The 20018-nt window shown below is 50.6% G+C and overlaps 7 protein-coding genes across 7 annotated transcripts; 3 read left to right on the forward strand and 4 right to left on the reverse strand.

Annotated features, from left to right (window-relative positions):
- Positions 1 to 1185: 1185 nt before the first annotated feature.
- Positions 1186 to 4072, reverse strand: V8C40DRAFT_230218 (heat shock protein 70 family). The gene is made up of 5 exons (XM_083212656.1): positions 3826 to 4072; positions 3461 to 3638; positions 3224 to 3389; positions 2231 to 3133; positions 1186 to 2175 (listed from the first exon to the last, which is right to left on the reverse strand). Exons 1-5 carry the CDS (start codon positions 3866 to 3868, stop codon positions 1621 to 1623), a joined length of 1845 nt encoding a protein of 614 aa, XP_083079208.1. The 5' UTR covers positions 3869 to 4072; the 3' UTR covers positions 1186 to 1620.
- Positions 4073 to 4430: 358 nt separating this feature from the next.
- Positions 4431 to 5759, reverse strand: V8C40DRAFT_11087 (uncharacterized protein). The gene is made up of 3 exons (XM_083210788.1): positions 5652 to 5759; positions 5363 to 5568; positions 4431 to 5297 (listed from the first exon to the last, which is right to left on the reverse strand). Exons 1-3 carry the CDS (start codon positions 5669 to 5671, stop codon positions 4480 to 4482), a joined length of 1044 nt encoding a protein of 347 aa, XP_083079209.1. The 5' UTR covers positions 5672 to 5759; the 3' UTR covers positions 4431 to 4479.
- Positions 5760 to 6650: 891 nt separating this feature from the next.
- V8C40DRAFT_230223 (uncharacterized protein) lies at positions 6651 to 7469 on the forward strand. The gene is made up of 3 exons (XM_083212657.1): positions 6651 to 6739; positions 6804 to 6874; positions 6931 to 7469. Exons 1-3 carry the CDS (start codon positions 6698 to 6700, stop codon positions 7055 to 7057), a joined length of 240 nt encoding a protein of 79 aa, XP_083079210.1. The 5' UTR covers positions 6651 to 6697; the 3' UTR covers positions 7058 to 7469.
- A 339-nt stretch (positions 7470 to 7808) lies between these two features.
- Positions 7809 to 11017, reverse strand: V8C40DRAFT_279360 (uncharacterized protein). Its single transcript, XM_083221219.1, has 4 exons — positions 10557 to 11017; positions 9675 to 10502; positions 8627 to 9614; positions 7809 to 8564 (listed from the first exon to the last, which is right to left on the reverse strand). The coding sequence occupies exons 1-4, from the start codon at positions 10572 to 10574 to the stop codon at positions 8017 to 8019; spliced, it is 2382 nt and encodes a 793-aa protein (XP_083079211.1). The 5' UTR covers positions 10575 to 11017; the 3' UTR covers positions 7809 to 8016.
- Positions 11018 to 12058: 1041 nt separating this feature from the next.
- V8C40DRAFT_230227 (F-box protein) lies at positions 12059 to 14726 on the forward strand. Its single transcript, XM_083212658.1, has 3 exons — positions 12059 to 12449; positions 12550 to 13281; positions 13348 to 14726. The coding sequence occupies exons 1-3, from the start codon at positions 12380 to 12382 to the stop codon at positions 14454 to 14456; spliced, it is 1911 nt and encodes a 636-aa protein (XP_083079212.1). The 5' UTR covers positions 12059 to 12379; the 3' UTR covers positions 14457 to 14726.
- A 327-nt stretch (positions 14727 to 15053) lies between these two features.
- V8C40DRAFT_230228 (uncharacterized protein) lies at positions 15054 to 15534 on the reverse strand. The gene has a single exon (XM_083212659.1). It carries the CDS (start codon positions 15381 to 15383, stop codon positions 15204 to 15206), a length of 180 nt encoding a protein of 59 aa, XP_083079213.1. The 5' UTR covers positions 15384 to 15534; the 3' UTR covers positions 15054 to 15203.
- A 2278-nt stretch (positions 15535 to 17812) lies between these two features.
- On the forward strand, positions 17813 to 19670 carry V8C40DRAFT_11178 (uncharacterized protein). The gene is made up of 2 exons (XM_083210796.1): positions 17813 to 17820; positions 18070 to 19670. Exon 2 carries the CDS (start codon positions 18202 to 18204, stop codon positions 19600 to 19602), a length of 1401 nt encoding a protein of 466 aa, XP_083079214.1. The 5' UTR covers positions 17813 to 17820; positions 18070 to 18201; the 3' UTR covers positions 19603 to 19670.
- Positions 19671 to 20018: the final 348 nt, after the last annotated feature.

Genomic DNA, 20018 nt, shown 5'->3' on the forward strand with positions numbered 1-20018 from the left:
TGGGGGCAGCCATGTGGAATCATATGGGGCAGGGTGATGATATTAGTACTAGGTAGTCATCATTGGCATATCACGCCGCCAAACCAACGACAAGTAACGTCGCTTCCGTAATTGCACACTTGGGGTTGAAAATATATATTTTTGGTGGAAATGGGCAATGGGAAAAAACTCGGGGTGTTGGAAATTTGTATATGAGGCATAGGGGTGACATTGTCACCGTTAGCATTATTAAACAAATCATAGGTTTAAATCTGAGCCGGTGACAGTTTCCCCTAGCAGATGATAGTAGCAGAGAGTACGTGTAGCTAGTATATAGTAGTAGCAGAGAGTAGATAATACTAGAAGAAAGTAGTGATAGTAGATGATGTTAGAAGGAAGTTGTTACCTGGTCATGAGACGAGCGTACCTAGTATTAAAGGTCGCCGTCATAACTACTAGTAGCCCTATAGTAGTAACTTAGCTTTAACACCAATGCATTCGTCATTGATGATGCTGAGAGATCTTTCCGGGGTACAGCGCGTTCAGCAGAACCCATTTCGCCCAAGAGTATGGTTTGAGGTTGTTCCGGCATGTGCGATGGTTCGAAGGCTTCGTGGCGGCGCTTGGCTCAACGAAAAACCACCCCTTGTCGATGTTGATGTACTCTGTCTGTTCATCCAGATTCATATTAGTTGCCTGTTTGTTATAGAATTTATACATACGCAGTTACATCGCGGGCAGTAGCGCCATGGTTTTAAATAAAAACCTCCATCTACTACCATTTACTCTCTGCTACTACCATTTACTCTCTGCTACTATCATCTACTCTCTACTACTATTAAATACTATTACTACCTTCTTCTAGTGTTATTTACTCTCTGCTACTACTACCTACTACCATTAACTACCATTAACTACCATTAACTACCATTAACTACCATTAACTACCATTAACTACCATTAACTACCATTAACTACCATCGACTACCGTTGACTGCCATCGACTACCTGCTACTGTTATTTACTAACTTCCTTACCTTCTTCCAGTATTATCTACTCTTGGAATATGGCATGCTGGACGACCAACTTGGGATGTTGATGATCAAGTCCGTGGATTACAACTAAATAGCGATACTGGATCTGTTCGCCGGCTTCAATTACATAAAAGACAGCGTCACATAAAGCATCATAGCACAATTAATCAAGTTTAACGGTTTTAATCCGTATTTTCCATTCTACCGAGTCTATGCGTAGTCCACATATCGTTCGTGCCTCACACAAATGGGTTCCTCCCAATGTGCAGCAGCATCGTCGTCATTCTTTTCATGAACCCCCCAGCTATTTTGGCATGTCATTATTGCACCCATGCAAGAAGTCGAGGAGAGTGAAAATGCAAAAAAAAACTCTTCAGATGCCTCGGTATCTTCTCAATTGAATGGACACAGATTTGGAGAAAAATATGAAACAAGGAAATAGGAGGTTGATATTCCTCCCATGATAGCGCTCTTCCCAAGGCGCTAAGGACCAGTGAGCGATCTTTATGCTACCAGTCGCCCAAATTTTTTTGTTTTCCACACCCAACTCCCGGAATCCCACTACATCCCGCTTTTTTATCCCATCATCTCTCGCCGATTGATGCATTTATCGGGAGGACATGGCCTTGGTGACAAGGCGCTTGAGGGCGAGCTCCTGCTTCTTCAGGTCCTCAGCGGTGCTGTCGCCAAGCTCGAGAGCGGCCATGGCGTCGCTGATGGTGGACTCAATCTTCTCCTTCTGGCCACGCTTGAGCTTGAGGGACAGGGTAGGGTCGGAGACAATCTCCTCAACACGGCCAATGTAGGACTCGAGCTGCTGCTTAGCCTCGAAACGCTTGCTGAAAGCCTCATCGTTGGACTTGAAAGCCTCAGCATCGCTGATCATCTTCTCAATCTCACCGGTAGACAGCTTGCCGACAGAGTTGGAGATGGTGATGTTGGCACTGCGGCCAGAGGACTTCTCAGTGGCGGTGACCTTGAGAATACCGTTGGCGTCAACCTCGAAGACAACCTCAAGGACAGCCTCGCCAGCGCGCATAGGAGGGATAGGAGCAAGAGTGAACTCTCCCAGAGAGGTGTTGTCCTCGCAGTTGACACGCTCACCCTGGAAGACGGGGAACTGAACGGTCTGCTGGTTGTCGGCAACGGTGGTGAAGGTTCGCTATTTTCATATTAGCATCAGAGCAATACAATGGAATAAAAGTGGACCCAAATACCTTCTTCAGCGTGGGCACGGTTTGTCCACGGGGAACGACGGGAGCGAAGATGTTACCCTCCATGGCGACACCCAGGGACAGGGGAACAACGTCGAGCAGGAGGAGGTCGGCGGTCTCGGCGGAGGTGGCCTTTCCGGAGAGGATACCGGCCTGGACGGCGGCACCGTAGGCAACAGCCTCATCGGGGTTGATGCTCTTCTCGAGCTTCTTGCCGTCGAAGAACTCGGACAGAAGCTTCTGGATCTTGGGGATACGGGTAGAACCACCGACCAAGACAATCTCCTCGACGGCGCTCTTCTCGATAGCAGCATCCTTGAGGACCTGGGCAACAGGCTCGAGAGTGCCGGCAAAGGCCTTGGCGTTAAGCTCCTCGAAACGAGCACGGGTGATGGTCATGGTGAAGTCCTCACCCTCGAAGAGAGAGTCAATCTCAATGGTGGCCTGGGCACCGCTGGAGAGGGTACGCTTGGCACGCTCGCAAGCAGTGCGGAGTCTTCGGAGAGCACGGGGGTCGTTGCTGGGGTCCTTCTTGCTCTTGCGAGTGAACTCCTTCTTGCAGTGGTCCAACAGGTTGGTGTCAAAGTCCTGGCCACCCAAGTGGGTGTCACCAGCGGTAGCCTTGACGGTGAAGACACCACCCTGGATGTTGAGCAGGGAGACATCGAAAGTACCACCACCAAGATCGTAGATCAGGACGTTGCGCTCCTTCTCAGTCTTACCAGCACCCAGACCGTAGGCGATAGCAGCAGCGGTAGGCTCGTTGATGATACGGAGGACGTTAAGGCCAGCAATGGCACCAGCATCCTTGGTAGCCTGACGCTGGTTGTCGTTGAAGTAGGCAGGGACAGTGATGACAGCCTTCTCAACCTTCTTGCCGAGCTTGGTCTCAGCAATCTCCTTCATCTGTAGTTTTTGTATGTTAGAATTGGTTCCACAACAGAAAATTTTCTTGCCTCAGATATGTCACTGGGCGAATATAGAGAAGAAGCGTACCTTGAGGAGGACCATGGAGGAGATCTCCTGGGCGGAGAAGCTCTTCTTCTCGCCGAGGTACTCAACCTCAATCTTGGGGTTGCCAGCATCGTCAATGACCTTGAAGGGCCAAGACTCGATATCCTTCTTGACGGTGGGGTCATCGAAGCGACGGCCGATCAGACGCCTTGAGTGAAAATTTTTGTCAGCCCCAAAACTCTCGCAGAGTAATTTGTGAATGGCGAGAAGTATACTCACTTGGCATCGAAGACGGTGTTGATGGGGTTCATGGCAGCATTGTTCTTGGCGGCCTCACCAATGAGACGCTCCTTGTCCGTGAAGGAAACGAAGGAGGGGGTGGTGAAGGAACCCTGCTCGTTGGCAATGATCTCGACATTGTTACCCTCGTAGGTGGCAACGCAAGAGTAGGTGGTACCTTGAAGAAGAGATTATGTTAGTTTCGAAGAGTTAAAGGTTTAAATTGATGATTTATGATTGCATTGAAGAGAGAAGAGAGGAAAGGTTTCCTCTGATGCTCACGCAATTCGCTCGTCGGTTTGCCAGCAACATGGATGAGGGGCATATCGACGAGAAGCAGAAAAAGATTTTTGTGTGCAACTCACCCAGATCGATGCCGACGGCACCGTCGTAAACCTCGTCCGCCATTTTTTTTAAGGTTATGAAGGATAAGAAGAAGAAAAAAGAACCTTCAAACTGACGTGAAGGCTGATATGAAGGAGGAGATGGATATGGTGGAAAGGGAAAAAAAAGAGAGCAAACGTGGGGTTGGTTTGCAAGAAATACTTCCCACCAAATTTTCAGAGCCCGGCCGCCAAAGAATTTCTGCCGCCTTTACTTTTTGCTGCGAACTTTTTTTTTTTTTCCACAGCAAGCAAATGTGCATGCAAGGTGGGGCAAGCGATAAGTTTTACCGTAGGTCCCTTATTGCGCTAGACCTACTTGGGAAAGGCTCTCGTTGAAATTTTCTTTCGCGCTTGAGAGGCTGAGCCACCAATGATCTCGGACATGATGAGGGTACACGGTCAGCAGCCAATCACTGGGCCATGCCCAAGGAAATTTTTCACGGGGCGGTGGTTTTTCGCCATTGACGGCGTTGCTGGGGCGAGATGTTGATGAAGAACCCCGAGTTATGAGTCTATTCGTTATGCCGTGCTCTTGAGTCTCTAGGCCTCTTTACAACCATACTGTGAATTGCTAAGCTTCAATTCTTACGTCCATGCTCTTCTCTAAACAATCAAACAAACACCCAACCTCTTCTACAATCCCAATTGCTTCGCCCTCTGGCTCACCACCTCGGCAACATCATCCTCCACACTGATTCTTTGCTGGGGCGCCCAGCCAAGATATTTGGAAGCTCTCTCAGCCACGCCCTTGGAGTTGGTGCCCAGCGATACCGCTACCGGTTGGAAACCCTTGAGCTTCTTCTGCTCAGCAAAAGTCACTCTCTTGACCGGGACATCTGCCAAGTATCCCTGCTTCTTAATTTCCTCCGCAGCCCGCTCGGCAATCTTTGTGAAATTCAACGTGCCATAAGGAACGTAAAAGTAGCCATTAGCACCAAAGATCTCGGGGTTGGCGTTCTTTGAGGGGTCCTGAGTGGCGTTGAAGAGCTTGAGAAACAGGTCGGCCAGGTCGTCAATGTGGACGTAATCCCACTCATTCTTGCCATCTCCAACAACGGGCGCGAATCCCTCGCTCAGAGTCATGTCCACGAGGGTGGGGATCTGGATGGTCTGCGTGTTGCCAGCACCAGAACCCTTGCCGTAGATGAGAGGCGGGCAGAGGATGGCAATCTTGACAGCATCGGAATTGGAACCGATGACAATCTTGTCAATGAGTCTATGGGGGGCCCGATCATCCAAAGTCTTGATGCGCTCAATGTCGTTGATGTCGTGATATTTCTGCTCGGGAAGAGGAGGCTGTCCCTCTCTGCCGTTGACAAGATCGTACCAGGTCAAGATGCCCGTTCCGGAAAGGTGTAGCCAGTATCCAGGCTTTTCGGCAGTGTGGCCCTTCTCCAGACCCTTGGCAATTGCTTGGGCACTAGCGATGTGGTCGGCTGAGTCTGCAGTGTCTAGATTGCATTGTGAGACTCAAAACTCATAGACCAGTCTTGTTTCTTTGTTTCTCATAACTTACGGACAACAACATCGGCTTCTGAAGCGGCCTGTTCAATGATGTCGACATCATCAAGAGAGCCGTAGACAAACTTGGCTGTTGGGTACTTTGCCTTTACGGCCTGGGCGCGAGCCTCGTTTCGAACAAGGAGAGTGTACTCATTGTCTTTGTGAGCATTGTAAATGTAGTCAAAGGCTGTGCCTCCAACATAACCAGTAGCACCAGTGCTGTAAATTCATTCGAGTTAGCGCTACAAAGCATGGAGATTAAAAAAGCGATAAGAGTTGATTAGTGCGGGGGAAATGCATACACAAAGACTTTAACAACCATGGTGAATGTGTGGTATGGATGGCGGTGCAGGGTATTGCAATATGGTACAGAACGGTAAGACTTTTGTTGTTTATTTAGAGATCAGACAAGTTTGAATTGAATTATTCAAATTATTGTTATCAAGAAAAGCAGCAAGAAGCGAGTTTATATATTTCGCATCCTTCGTATTAATCTACCTATGCATCACGTCTTTTCTCCTTGAAAATCCCATCAGAGAGTCGATTTGTAACATCGCGCCCAAAGTTTCCCTCTGTACAATCAATTATGGGGCATGGAGGGGCCAATTGGATACAAAAAGGCGTGTGGCGTGACATCATGGGTTTAGCCCCTCCAAAAACAACGTCCAGACGGCTTCTAATTTGACACTGCCCCGATCTTGGATCGCAGCTAGAAGGATGAGCTTGAAAACTGGGCATCTGGTTCGAGGCAACTTTGTCCGTCTATTTTCCTAAACAGTTGGTAGTATTTGGGGATTCCCGTCTGCTTTGTATTGATCATCAGACTGCTTGGCAACTTGTGCTTATCAATCCCGAGCTTCTTCCTTGGCCAATCTGTTGGTTGAAATCCCAGACGATATAGTGATCTCGGGAGTTTGATGATTAAAAGCCGGAATTGCGATGAAAAACTTTAAAATTTATCTAGTCATATTTTCCACCAGGTGGCATTAGCTCTCCCAATAACAAATCGAATGCTCAATCCGTTCCGCTATCTAGAATTTCCCCAGCATCAAATCATCAAGAAGCTTCCATGTTCTTTCGACCCCGCTCTCCTCGACAAAGGCGCGAGCCTCGGGCCTAATGTCTTACTTTATGCAGAGGAACCAACACCTTGTTGAACCAACGCAACTTGTCTGAAAGCTACTAGGTAGTAATTGATTGACTGGGAGTGGTTTATCCGAGGAGGCTGACCGCCCTTTTCCCACATCGCCATGGCTTCGCAACTTCTTACTCTCTTTTCCACATTCCTCCTCCATTCCCCATCCACAATCCCATTCTAGTCTTGATCTGTCCACAACCACTCAACAACATGCCTGACTACACTTACAAGAGCTCCGGCACCAATAGCCAGGTACCCGATCCCGAAAGCTCCAGTTTTTCTTTCGGAATGTTCTTCTCTGACAAGATTCTCTAAGGGCAACCACTATTGCGCTCGTGACTACGGTAGTAGCGCTTCCAACTCCAACTCCTACCACTATTCCAACCAGTAATATCTACCCCTTGCAGATCGCCACTGATGTCCGTGTCTGACTCGAAGACTAGGGACGGCTCCTACTATTACTCCAACTCCAATGGAAGCACCTACTATAACAACGGCGCCGGAAGCTCCACATACACCTCGCCCAGTGGAAACTCCACTTCGCAGTCCTCGGGCGGCAGCAAGAAATAGTTAGCCAACGGAACCTATATTAGCACGCTGGAAGAGCCGACGACATTGGGGATTTCTTGGCTTGATCTTCGTGCCGAAAAGAGTTGGACAATATGAACTTCAGTCCTAGGTCTTGGCTAAATAAATTGTAAAATCCTGGAGTCTTTCATCTTTCCGTGATGCTCGTGCGGTGCTGCTTCGTATCGCTCGAAATCAAGATCACACCTACAAGTTGTCGCCATCATTTCAGTGCAAATGAGATCAATTTGGTTTGCCTACATAACAACATTGCCTAAACGTTTGGTTCCTTGAGATTTTCTCCTTATCTCGTCAAGTATGACCTGAATCCTGAGCAGAACTGTTTACCCTCCAACCGAGCACCGGTATTTAAAAAGCAAAAATCCTCTTTAGCCTAGAAAACGAAGCAAAAAAATGGCGATTTCCCTGAAAATGAAAATCGAACAAGCATTGCATGACCACGTCTGCCGCGAGGCGAAGCTTGTGAAAAGAGCAAGCATAATATGATGGTCGTGTCTCCTATGAGATGCGGCCTGGGAAGGCAGGCTCAAAGACGACCATTTTGTCTGCTGTAGAACGTGGCCTGAAGAACGAAAAGCGCAAGATACATGTAGTCATCTCGTCTGATATAGTATGCGCCCTGTGAAAACGAAAGAAGTACGACATTGCCATTTTGTCTGCTGGGAGACGAGGCCCGAAAAACGAAAGAGCATGCACAACACTATCATCGTGTCTGCTGTGAAAAATGGCCCGAAAAACATTTTTTTTTTTTTTTTTTTTTGGAGATGATTGTCTTGTGTGCCATAAAATGAGGCTTGAAAAACAAAAGAGGACGACAGTATTATCGTGTCTGTCCTGAAATATGGCCTGAAAAACAAAAAACCTTGAGATCATAGTCTCGTATGCTGTGAGATGAGGCCTGAAAGAAAAAGAGAGAAGATCCGAAATGATCATTTCTGCACTTAGATTTTGCCTGAAAAATGAAGAGTCATAAAGGTAATGACAATCGTATAGACAAAAATCTCGACCAGGAGCTGCTGCAAGAGCATGCCGCGCTGCTCTTTGCTGAAGCCCTGCGTCTCGCCAAGGGCATACCAGCAAACGGTGGAGTCGAATCTGCCGATTAAAGCAAGCAGGCCAATCAGTGGAAACACGATGGAGGAAGCCATGATGCAAATGAACAAGATTCTGCGTTTGCGCTCCGTTTCTTCAGGGCATCGACGACGTTCCATGATTTCTCCTCGGGCGGACTCAATCAAGTCGGCCTCAGAGGGGGTGAGCACGCCTCCCGTGGCATTTCTGGCAGTCCATTCTTGATCATTCTCAGTTTCAGGAGGAGGAGCCTTGATTCGAAGGCATTTAGCTCCCAAGGCAGCTGCAGCTCGGAAATGTCCAAAACGGCTTTCGCTTTCTTGGGCTGGCTTTGGTCGGGGATTAAACAATCTCGATCTGAGCGAGCCGAGGATGGCTGACGATGGGGTTGGAGTGTTGTCAGCGAAGTCAAACTCAACTGGAGCCGTCAAGTGTTAGCAAGATTATCTTTACTTGCTCTTTACTCAAGGGTCAACTTACCAGTGGGACGGCCACGAGTCACTTGGTCGCGAAACACCGCAGTAGAGGGGCGCTCCACAGAAGGATTGCCAGAGCCACCGAGGCGGTAAGAACCAGACGAGGATGGACCGGCCTCAGGAGAGCTCCCAGACCAGAGAGGCCCAAGTCTTGCCCGCTCAGCAAACGTATTAGCATCTTCCGCGTTGCGATATCTCTGAGAGCCGTAGCACTTGGCAGCTTCTTCCAAGTCGATCAAATCGAACGGCAGACGAGAGAACACGTTGGCGGAATCATCACTGGGTAGAGTCGAATCACCAACTTGAGTTTCGCAGAAAGCCTGGTCGAACTCGTTCACCGTTTCGTTACGACGAGGGACTGCCGGCCAAACAGTCTCGGTAGAGTCGTTACGTGTCAGGGGAGGAGGAATCGTCCGTCCTTGGACAGTTTGCTTCGAATATTTATCCTCATCTTTATCAGGACTGTCGTCTAGCTCTATGACTCGGGGTGAATTTTTCCAGTCTGGAGGAGTCTGAAAAGGATTCGACAATTTCCGGTTAGCGGGACGTGTAATCTCTCCAAAGACTTGCTGACGACGATGATCAGCATTGGGAACTCCACGAGCATTTCTGATGCGAGGAGTAGTCCATGCAGGGTCCTCGGTGAAGAATCCCTCAGCACGGTGGTGGATGGATCGATTGCGTTGGTGCGAGATTGTACCAGGAGCTCTGCGGTGCTCAACAGGATAAGGTTGCTCCTCCATAATATCGGAGACATCAGCAAGGCTGCTGCCAGTACCCTTGATGAGGTTGAGATCAGATTGATTTTGCATCTTGCAAACTGGTCCGGTGGTAACCGTTTGCCAATCAGCCTCTGTGCCAGCGTCGTTGCAAACTCGCGGCCAGCACTCATCATCTTCTTCAACGACGGCCTCAGAGTCATGCTGGGCGTAGGGTTGGTAACGAGTCTTCTGAGCCCTATCAACGGGAATTCGCACCTCGTCGTTGACCTTCTAGGTCGACTGAACGGCGGTCGGATTGTAGAAAGTGGTGTCATTTCGTCCTTGTTCTACTTTGGTTCGTAGAGTGAAACCTTCGTCTTCGAACATGCCTGCAGGTCGACGCTTTGAGGTTTTGGTTTCCCTCGTGCTGGAAGGCTGCAAAAAGGTCGAGTAAGCCTCTCCATCGTATTTGAAACGATCGGTACTCTCGTCGCTCGAAGTCTTGGAGTTGATGGGGAAGGCGCCGAGTCCATTCCTTGCGCGAAATGGGCCTGCACTCTGGCTTGGGCCTCCATGGACGGGCTGTCTGACGAATCCAGTATGTCCGCAGTAGACGACAGATGGGTGGGTGCTCGCCTCCATGTCCATTCTAAGAGATCGTGGCTCAGGCATTTCTGGGCCTTTGGAAAAGCCGAATGCATCAAATGGAGTGCCAGGTCTCGAGAAGGATGGCTTCTTTCCTTTGCCCTTGACATCTCGGGCATCGCCATCATTGGAATCATCATCATCCGCGCCGTCGTCAGACTCAGGGACGAGACCCAGACTTTTCAATGTCACCCCTTCGGTTGGTGCATTGGCCATTTGGCTGTCACCTTCATCATCGCCAACGACAGTCTCCCACTCAGAGCGTGTTTCATCGCGATCCGCTTTGGTAGACGGCTTAGGATGAGTAAGGTTGCGTCCCATGCTCCATTTGGAGCGGGATGGATGTTCCAGAACATAGGGTTGAGTCTCCTGGTCATCATAAGGGGAGCCACCAGGGGGCGGAATTTCATTCCTAGCACAAGCAGCGAAGGGATCCTCTCGAGATTGATTCCTTGCTACGTATTGCTGATAAGCCGTAGGTCTAGGGATTTGGACGATTGTCGGCTTACTCCATCCATATTTTGGGATGGTAGACTTTTGAAGTTAGTATTGTGATGGCGGAGATGAGTGGTCAAGGGTGGAACATACTTCGCCAAAGTTAGGCATGTTGAGATAGATGACCCGAAGACTTCTAGAGAGATTCTTTCTCGATATCTTTGGTCATTCCTTGAGATGCTAGCCTCTGAAATTGATGACTGAGATGGATTTCTGCCTGCAAAAGAGGAGAGACTTGGAGGTAAACAACTCGTAAGTTGGTGATCGCTCTAGAGATGGAGTAGGTGCAGGAGCTTGAAGAGTTGCCGATAGCTTTGATAGAAATGCTCTGCTAATCTGTGAAGTGCAGAATGATTGATGATGCCTGATGAGATCACTAGCATGTATCGAGTTGTGGTGATGATGGAAGAAGGATGGAAGGAAGAAAGACTCAGAGTCGAAGCTCAATATTAGGAAAAGAAAGATGAGTTATAATCACGTGCACGCCTCTTTAATGAGGATTATCAGCACGAGGCGGAGTGAATTGGGTGCGGAGATGGATGAATTGGTCAAGTTGTTTTGAGGGTGGAGGAGAAAAGAAGAGTCCCTGAGGGTTGGTGTCGAGGAGGGGGGAATCAGTGTGAGCCCGCCAGCTGGCAGAGCGAAGAGAGCGTTGTGGGCAAGGCAGAAATTCAGGCGAAAAGCCCTAATTGGTCTGCTTCCCCAATCACTCTTGTTTGTTTACAACAGATGCATCTAATCTTACTGATCTTTTGCCTTGCATCGTCTGATTTTCCAACGCGCTACGCGTCTTCTTTGATGCCCGCATTTACATCAGCCCATTGAGTCAGGCATCTAGAGATTAGACGACAACTTATATTGCTAGATTGCATTAAAATAAAACTGTATATACAGTTCTTGTGGCCATTGCAATAGACTCCCCCTTGACACTCGCCTACATCTTGTGATTGATGATGCTTGTTTCGAAAAAGATTCTCTGGCTGCATTGAGGCGTTCGTGAAGATGATGCTACTGCTATTTTTCGAGTGGAGTAATGGTGTGGCTGGCTGGTGCCACCCATTGCTCTCTTTGACTCAGCCTTACCAAAGATTCAGCGACCCATGCTGACACACAGACCAGAGAGAAATGTTCTCTAAATCGTAGAGATAGCTTGCGTACATATGCAGATTTGGCTGGCGGACACAATCGCTGCATTGGGGCACGTCTGGTAGACCAAGGCTTCGCCATTTTTCAAAAGAGGTACAGGGATGGTCGAAATAGAACACCCTACGATAAAACCATGCCTTCCCACATGGAACAAAGCATCACCACGAACAATTGGCATGTTCATTTGCATCTTGCATGCCCTGCTGGCAATGCCTACAACTGCCGGATCGTAGTTGATCGATGTGTTACCATTGGACCGATGCCATTCAGATGGCGTGAGCTGGGATCTGATGCTAGTGCCTAGCACAACGGCTTCTACTTGAGCTAAAGCATGGAGCCCAGCCCCTTTTACCTTATCCGTGGTGCGAGCCAATCAGTTCCCCAGCCGCCCTTTGACCAACAAGGCATTCCCCAGCGAAGCTCTAAATGTTCCCCCAATCAAGCCCGCTGCTAACTCGGCCCCCGAGGTATGGAACCGAACCCTTGCTATTGGTCTTACGCGATATATTACGGAGCCTGCTGCTAGGAGTTTGTCACTCTCTTACACACTAGCGAGGACGGCACGGGCAGGTCCCTGGGCCTGTTAAATCACGCTTGAGAGAGATCTTCCAGCCCGACCTCTTTGCCATCCAGTCCAACCTCCGGCTCTTCTGTTCCATCTCGGGCCCCATCAGCGACGTCAAAAAGCCCATCTCGGCCAGCCTGGCGTTTTTGCTCTCCCTCCCTGCCACCGGTAGGCAACATTGAGGCTGGCCTCGGAGGCATTTGCCATGGCTTCGTCCGGTCGGTCGTCGCGTTGGGACGAGCTTCCAGATGAGATCGTGCTCCAGATTCTAAGCTGTAAGAGATCCACTCGCCCCTCCACTATCTTGTCGTCTCCGTAGACTGGGAAAAAACGACGAGGCCTGTGCTCAACTGACTCGATCTTTGTTGCCATTAGATCTGGATCCCTTGCACATCACCAGATTGCAGCTTGTATCGCGGAAACTGCAGAAGCTCTGTCTTGATGATGAGCTATGGAAGCGTCGCTGTTTCGAAGAATCGCCGTGGTACCAGTACCTCAAGAACCGTCGTCGACTTTTCTCTTCCAGCGAATCCGAAGACCAGCCCCGAGATGGAACGGCATTGGGGAACCCAGAGGCCTCCGGAAGTACCAGCGCTGATGGCCCAAAGACCATCGTGGATGGAGAGAAGAACAGTGTTGAACAGGGCAAGCCGCAACGGAGGAGTCAGCGATGGCAAGAGCTTCAGGATATGGCAAACTGGGATCCGACATTCCCCAACGAGCGAGTCTCCTGGTACAGCGAGTATATACAACGGAATGGGCCGACTTGTGTCAACTGGCTGCAAACTCCTCGGATCCGCGACCGAGGGTACGAGGCCATGATGGAGGCTCGTGGATTGGAGCTCTATTACCCATACGATGGAAACGATGGCGTAGGCGCAATGCTTGCTGTATCACCGCTCGACGACGGTTCCATCTGTTTGTGGGACGTCAAAGGAACAAGGGGCAAGGCCGGCTCTATCCTTGCCACCAGCAAATCCGACATTCTTTTCATCGATGGTCCGGGAAGCATAAACACTCGACGATCCAAGAGAGTTGATACTGGGGTTACGGAATGCGTTAGCGTAGACAACCATAGACATCGTGCATATTTTGCTGTACAAAGCCGTGAGTAAAACAGGACACCCCTCAATGGGAAGGCAATCTCTCCGGGATGCTAACGGCCAGCTGCAGATTTGATCGAAATCGATCTCGAACGGCTAGAAGTCGTGAGCCGCGAATCGTTCGAATGGTCCATCACGGCTCTTTCCAAGATTCAAAATGATGTTCCTTTGACAGTGGGAACGTCTCTTGGAATTCATTTACATGATTTCCGTGCAAGAGCTAGGGTTACACAGGCGGCTGTAGAGCAGGTGGACCAAAACGATATTTTTAAGTCAATATTTGACCCGACACCGCTGCTCCCATACGCGTCTCTTTCTCAACCCACGCCCGTCAGCATTATACATCTGCCCCTACGCGGGTCACCGGACCTAGTATCAAACGACATTTACGTGGGTGGCAGATTTTCAAACATCCTGCACTATGATCGACGCAAGTTCCCTGTCATTATGGATTCAATCTACTCGGGGGCTACGATCAACAGCATGGCAGCAATGCCTCACCCATTCTCATCGCTGGATAGCGAAGTACGACGGCACGGCGAGCTCAGCACAGAGCAGGTCACAAAATCCAAGGCAAACGGCGAGGGCTGGACACTTGTTGCGGGGGGAACATACAAATCAAAGGGATCCCTCGAGATCTTTGGTCTCACCCAGGCCGTTGCAGATCCAGTCGGCCGCGAGATGATGCAGAATTCTACTATGAAGAATAGGCAAACAGCCGCGTCTGCCTCCATCCTGTCAGTGGCCAACCACGGTACCAAGATTGTCTTCTCAGATGGAGCCGGCTCCATCAAATGGTTTGAGAGAGATGGTCTGACAGAGTGCCGTCGACTGAGGATTGGCCATTGCGAGGGCGACGATGCCCCATCGCTATTCGCCTCAATGAGTGCAGCTGGCGAGCTGGCGCGGAAAATTGTGTCCACAAAGTCGAGAGAGGGTCCGGATCGGCCCAATGATGATAATGTTTTGTTCTGGACAGGCGAGAGGCTGGGGCTCGTTAGCTTCACGCCGACGCCACTCTATCAATCCAAGGACTTTGACGAGGAGCCGGACTTGGACACGGCGGCCGAAGGAGAGGAGAGGCAGCGCTATGCAGAGCAGATGCGCGAGGCCCTGGATCGGCAGGCGGATGAGGTTAGATTCATGAATACGTTTGGACAAGGAGGACTTATGGAATAATGAGGGATTACGACTGGTCAAGGCATTACCTACAGAGCGGCTATAACAGGCAAACAGGATTACTTTTACATTACTTTTGAGGGGAAATTGGTGGACGGGGGGGATCATCACGACACTTGGCCACCCGTCCAACGGAAGGGAAGAGATTGACTACCTACCCAGTAGCTTTACATAATATCATAACGGCCGACCAATATGTATTAATCAAACAGGCGGCGATCAAATGACCAGTGATGGCCATGGCCAAGTCTTTGAACTAATAGCAATCCAGACCACTTTGGAAGCATGAATCTGCTGCGACGCTACCTCGTACATACATATGCCTCTCGTCTACTATCCACGCGGTGATTCGTGCTAGATTGGATGGAATGATTGTTGATAGGACGGCGAATCTGCGCCTCGTACGCAGACTACCAATAAGTTACAGGTGGCGGCGACAGAAAAGAGACGGGCGAGCCAATGAGGCGAAAGGCGCGGCAACTCATCACCAACAACCGAAGGATTGGCGATGAGCCAGGATTGGAGGTTTTTGCATCCGAGCCGCTCGCCCCTTGTACATTGTATCACTCTCAACAAGAAATTTTCTTTACTTCTCTTCCCGCTTCACCGCAAGCATGCATTGGGACTGGCTCGACAGCCTGCATAAACTAGGTTACCCTGCCTTGCTCTGCTTCCATGTGTGCTACTCACCACGGCGTGATGCCACCTTCGTTTTTCTTTCTTTACAAGGTTAAAGGCCGAATTCCCTCAACAGCCCGGCAGCAGTGGGCGAGGAGACAACAAGGCAGCCAATGATGCGGGTGGTTGAGGCACATCAATGTCCAATGACGACGTGGCCCAGCGCTGGACTTGCTTGTTCGACAAATCGGTCTGGAGAGGCGACGGCACGAGAGCAAATCGCCGTGCCTGTGTGGCTGGACGAACCATGTGCTTCGCCTGAGTAGTACCGTGGTGAAGAGCAACAAGAAACAGAACAAAACAGAACAGCTAAATTACGATTGTTAGCCCGGGACGCCCGCCCCCTTTGGAACCAGCTGGAGTCCTAGGATGATGTTGGATTTTGGCGTCCAGAGTCAGTCATCTGACACGAGACCCAAGACCTCTTGCATCGGTAGCCTGGCCGTCGACTGCCGGCAATCTGCTGAGACACAGGCAGGACGAGGAGCTTGCAGAAGAGCGACCAAGAGAGTCAACATCCACAGCATGTGCAGGACATGGGAATAGCACGAGCAAGGATCTCTGTGCCAGCGCGCTGCTGCAGCCGCCACCTCCACCATTGTGCAGCAACGAGAGAGGCGCTAAGCAGGACCAGCGGCTGGTAGTGGCAGTTGGAAGGTTGTGGGAGGCGCATTATGTGCTTTTTTGTATGTGCGTCGTTCTGCTCGTCAGTTGCTCGTGCAGAAGAGGGAACCTTGGTGTTGCGGTAGTCGTACTACCTTAGGTAGGGAGGCGGCTCACTGCCTGCTTCTGCCTCACCACCATCTCTCTCGACCTCTTTTGCACCCATCAGGGTACATGCAATCACGGGCGTCCGGATGGCTTCATGTATGTGACAGTCAAACCGCCTAACCAAACGTGAGCAGAGAGTGCCAAACACTAGTAGTAGCAGATGACTGGACTGCCTCGTATCCCGCAAATCTTTAGATAGATAGAGATCTAAAACTCGGTATCCATAGCAAAAGCAGAAATGACCCGGCTTATTTTAGCTGGCTGCTACTAAACAACTGCCAAGCATCCGGGTTCCGGATTCCAGAGACGCCATGGCATGGGCAGCGCCCTCCCAGAGGCTCCATCGGTCCAGAAAATGAAGCGATAAAACGGTCGGTCGCTGTGCTGTTCTCAGAATCGCCGCACAGAGGCCTGGAACTCACTAAGCGGCCCTGGGCGCATGTCTGGTGCATGCTGCATGCTGCATACACCGCTGGATGGCCCAATGGCGTCTGCCCACAGGGCGTGGATTGTGGCCAGCAGCGGGCCCTTTGGGACGGGGATATTTTTTTTCTCAAGAGAAGCTGCAAGGATCAGAGCAGATGAGGGGAGGAGGAGGGGCAAGAGGGCCATCCGGTGAGTCTCGGCGAGGACAGGATAGCGGGAGAGTGCCAGCGAGGAAGTGGGAGGGGAGGAATCAAGATGACAGAAGAGAGAGGGAGAGTATGATAAATGATAGGATGAGAGGATCAAAGAGAGGAGAGATGGGAGAGAGAGGGTTACAGCCAGAGGCGGCGGAGAGTTGAACGGAGAGTTATCGTGCCAGTCAGTCAATGCCCGGTTCAGAGCAAGCATGAGAAGAAGCATGAAGCATCCAATGGCATGGGAGTGCCCATTTGAATCTCCGGCCGTGTTAGAGGACGAGCATCGCGAGCTAAGCCGGACAGCCCTGGATCGGATGATTTGGCCATGCCTCACTGATCGTCCCAGTGTGGGGGCGCAGAGGAGGGAACAAGCATCCATTCTATTAGTAGGTGTATAGAGGCAGAGGAGGTGTGCGGTAAGAGAAGTCTGTCAATGAGGCAGCGTCAGTCAAGCAGAAATGATTGATTTCTTCAGACCGGTAATATGGCAGTTGGTAGTAGGCCTAGTTGATTATTGGCAGAAACCTCCGAGTCCCACGAGCTGATGGCTCTTGGCCTCGTATTGGTGCCAACTGCGAAGACAGACATCGTACATGAACATGAAGATGAACTGAGCGTCTCTCTTCTCGTCTCGTCTCGTCTCCCTCTTTTCTCCCTCCATTCCTCCCTCCCTCTCTCTTTCTGCATCCCCCACCTCCGTCAATCAATCAAATCGCTTCGACAATCAAAATCAATCAATGCCCGAGAGCTGCTGCAGAAGCAAAAGAGGCAGCGATTGCATCATCCGCCTTCTCGCAATTAATATCCATTCCATAATATTACCCCCTCGACAGACCAGACCAGACCGTGCAGACACACGCACGCCACGCCACACACTCATGCGCACATAGTCGTTACCACACGCACACGCACAAGCAGAACCCGCATATCACGCCTGTCCACGCTGGCTGGCATAAAAGAGCCAGCGAGGCGATGATCAAGTCGTGTCCGTCCCCGGCTGGCTTTGGCGTGCAGCCTTCTGCAGTCGCCTCGACACAGACCCAGGACCCTTCGCAGCTTGCTGCATGACTGGCGATTCCCTGTCACACTTTTTTTTTCCTGCTCGCCCCCCCTGCGACCTCGCTTTCTCAGCATTGCAGAGCATTTCTGGTTAACCACTTTTTTCTCTTTTTTTCTCTTCTCTTCTCTTCCTCTTCTTCTTTTCCATTTGCTCTTTGGCGGTTTCTGCCTTCAATCTCTCCCTCGGCAGTTCTTAATGGCAGCCGGGAGGTGAATTCCAGGCTGTACTTGAGGTATTCTTACCCCCCCAGTCCCTCCCTTGTTGCGTCCACACCGACGGCGGTTTGTCTGGTCTCCCCGGGCTCCGGTGCCACCTTTTGCGAGCCAACTCAGACTTGCCAACTCACAAACTTGTTCCCATCCACCTCCCAATTCCCACCAGAGCCCACTCAACTCCCATCCCATTCAGCACAAGAGAGGAAGAGAGAACACCCCCAAAGAGACGTCGAGTGAAACAAAGAAAGAGGGTTGACACGACGAAGCAGCATCTTGCATCGCGCCGGCTGTCCAGCGGAGCAATTCGCCTCATCACCACAAGCTTCGACCACATCAGCCAATACCTTTGCCCAACTGGACTGGTCCTCTGGTGGGTGGACTGGAGCTTATGCTGTCCGATGGCCTTCTGGGTGGTAGGCGGGGGAAATCCGCTTGGTGACGCTGCCGCCTCGTCCACCGCTGGCCAGGTGGCTTACATCAAGCGCGGCAGCTACTCCAACGGCTCTGAGGCTCTCGGTTCCAATGGCAAGCGAAGGGGCTACGAGTATGCAGACGGAACCGCGTCTGCCTGCAGCAATGCGGGTTGTTACGGCATCACCAAGAGGCCTCGACTGGACGACTGGGGCCGCGTCATCGGCTACCATGGCAAGGGCCATCACGCCGCCGGCTGCGAGCACAAGCATTCCGGCGATGCTGCCATGCCCGATGCTTCCTCAATACATGTCAAGAACCTCGCCTTTCTCGTGATCCGGGAGCATGAGCCGTCTCCGCCTCCGACGCCGCCCCCACAGTCGGACCACCGAGCCGGATTCCCTCCGCCGCCGCCGCATCTCGGCCCATCCTTTATGTCTATGTCTGCCCCTATGGAACGTACCCAGTCTGGCTTGTCCATCTCATCAGACACGTCTGCTGTCGAGCCCCCCTGTGACCAAGAAGGTGACTGTGACCATCACGATCACCCACCGCTGCTGAGCGATCTTGCCGCTGCCCGGTTGGTGCGGCGCCATGTTGCCAACATTCGCCGGTGGAAGCATCGCGACTCACAGCACGGCCGCATTCTCAAGGCCCTCATCAACCCCAAGTCCAGGGAGGCCGACTTCCCCTTGGACAATGACGCCCTCCGGAGTATCTTCTCGGCGGCCAACGAACTCTTCTTCGCCAACAAGTTGACGCAAAGGGTTACCTGGGACTGGAGCCACCCTGCCAGCGCACAATACGAGAGCCACATCGTTGGCACTACAGCTTTACGCCGCAGCGCTCGTCTGGGTGGCTATGAAACACTCATTGTGCTGTCGTCACCAATTCTTAAAGACACCAAATACAACCGCCGGCTCCTCATCTCTACCTTCTTACACGAGATGATTCATAGCTTTCTATTCATCGTTTGTGGCATCACAGCGCGACACCAAGGCGGCCATACAGAGGGCTTCCGCCAGATTGCCGAGATCATCGACGAATGGGTTGGGAAAGAACATCTCCGGTTGCGTGACATGGAGGCCGACCTTGAGCGCTTCATTCATGAGGATCATCCTCCCGCTATAACTAGTTACGCCACTGTGGATGACGCCCTGCCCCATTTGAACAACTATCATTATTATAACAACAATAACAATAACAACAACGGCAACCCCGCCGACACGGTATGGCCCAGCACCGAGTGGCATCATGCTGAGGCTCAAGACTACCGAACCATTGAAGCACCTCAGCCATATACACGATATCCCTCCAACCACGACGAGTGGGAGTGGCACGACAGGGAGGGATTCCCGGCCCATGTACTCCCTTCATATCATTATTAATGACGCTCACGACACCAGTTTATCTGTTTTTGACATGTGTTTTTTTTGTTGTATTTGTTTTTACGATATACATATATTTGATATCCACCCTGGCGTGTGTTCACGCGTACAGACGACACAATGATATTTTTCTTTGTCATCCGGACTGAAAAGAACGAGAAAAGAAAAACATGACATGATAGTAGACCCTGGGAGAAAGAGTATGGAGTTTTTTGTTTTGTTCTTTTGTATAAAAAATGGTGTGAACGACTGAAATCTTGTTTTTTGTTTTGCTTTTTTTATATTGTCTAAAGGATATGCGTGTATAGATCTTTTGTTTTGTTTTCTTCATCTATATCTTATAACCTGTTGTAGCATCCAAGCATTTGAACAGTACTGGATACTGTCCTGATTTCACACGTCGGAAAAAGGTGTTT

This window comes from Trichoderma camerunense, assembly GCF_050948025.1.
Source record: "Trichoderma camerunense strain CBS 138272 chromosome Unknown V8C40scaffold_1, whole genome shotgun sequence".
In the NCBI taxonomy this organism is placed as follows: domain Eukaryota; kingdom Fungi; phylum Ascomycota; class Sordariomycetes; order Hypocreales; family Hypocreaceae; genus Trichoderma; species Trichoderma camerunense.

What these genes read in the sequence shown, in the direction of transcription:
- V8C40DRAFT_230228 (XM_083212659.1), bottom strand. Translation starts at nt 15,383, where the DNA reads ATGGTTCGTCCAGCCACACAGGCACGGCGATTTGCTCTCGTGCCGTCG.
- V8C40DRAFT_11087 (XM_083210788.1), bottom strand. Translation starts at nt 5,671, where the DNA reads ATGGTTGTTAAAGTCTTTGT. An exon ending in ATGGTTGTTAAAGTCTTTGT is followed by an intron (nt 5,569 to 5,651) that starts GTATGCATTTCC and finishes ATGAATTTACAG; the next exon opens with CACTGGTGCTACTGGTTATG. An exon ending in AGAAGCCGATGTTGTTGTCC is followed by an intron (nt 5,298 to 5,362) that starts GTAAGTTATGAG and finishes AATGCAATCTAG; the next exon opens with ACACTGCAGACTCAGCCGAC.
- V8C40DRAFT_230218 (XM_083212656.1), bottom strand. Translation starts at nt 3,868, where the DNA reads ATGGCGGACGAGGTTTACGACGGTGCCGTCGGCATCGATCTGG. An exon ending in TGCCGTCGGCATCGATCTGG is followed by an intron (nt 3,639 to 3,825) that starts GTGAGTTGCACA and finishes CTCTTCTTCAAG; the next exon opens with GTACCACCTACTCTTGCGTT. An exon ending in AACACCGTCTTCGATGCCAA is followed by an intron (nt 3,390 to 3,460) that starts GTGAGTATACTT and finishes TTTTCACTCAAG; the next exon opens with GCGTCTGATCGGCCGTCGCT.
- V8C40DRAFT_230227 (XM_083212658.1), top strand. Translation starts at nt 12,380, where the DNA reads ATGGCTTCGTCCGGTCGGTCGTCGCGTTGGGACGAGCTTCCAGATGAG. An exon ending in CGTGCTCCAGATTCTAAGCT is followed by an intron (nt 12,450 to 12,549) that starts GTAAGAGATCCA and finishes TGTTGCCATTAG; the next exon opens with ATCTGGATCCCTTGCACATC. An exon ending in ATATTTTGCTGTACAAAGCC is followed by an intron (nt 13,282 to 13,347) that starts GTGAGTAAAACA and finishes GGCCAGCTGCAG; the next exon opens with ATTTGATCGAAATCGATCTC.
- V8C40DRAFT_11178 (XM_083210796.1), top strand. Translation starts at nt 18,202, where the DNA reads ATGGCCTTCTGGGTGGTAGGCGGGGGAAATCCGCTTGGTGACGCTGCC.
- V8C40DRAFT_279360 (XM_083221219.1), bottom strand. An exon ending in GTTTCACTCTACGAACCAAA is followed by an intron (nt 9,615 to 9,674) that starts GTAGAACAAGGA and finishes CAGTCGACCTAG; the next exon opens with AAGGTCAACGACGAGGTGCG. An exon ending in GACTCGTGGCCGTCCCACTG is followed by an intron (nt 8,565 to 8,626) that starts GTAAGTTGACCC and finishes TGACGGCTCCAG; the next exon opens with TTGAGTTTGACTTCGCTGAC.
- V8C40DRAFT_230223 (XM_083212657.1), top strand. Translation starts at nt 6,698, where the DNA reads ATGCCTGACTACACTTACAAGAGCTCCGGCACCAATAGCCAG. An exon ending in GCTCCGGCACCAATAGCCAG is followed by an intron (nt 6,740 to 6,803) that starts GTACCCGATCCC and finishes AGATTCTCTAAG; the next exon opens with GGCAACCACTATTGCGCTCG. An exon ending in TCCTACCACTATTCCAACCA is followed by an intron (nt 6,875 to 6,930) that starts GTAATATCTACC and finishes CTCGAAGACTAG; the next exon opens with GGACGGCTCCTACTATTACT.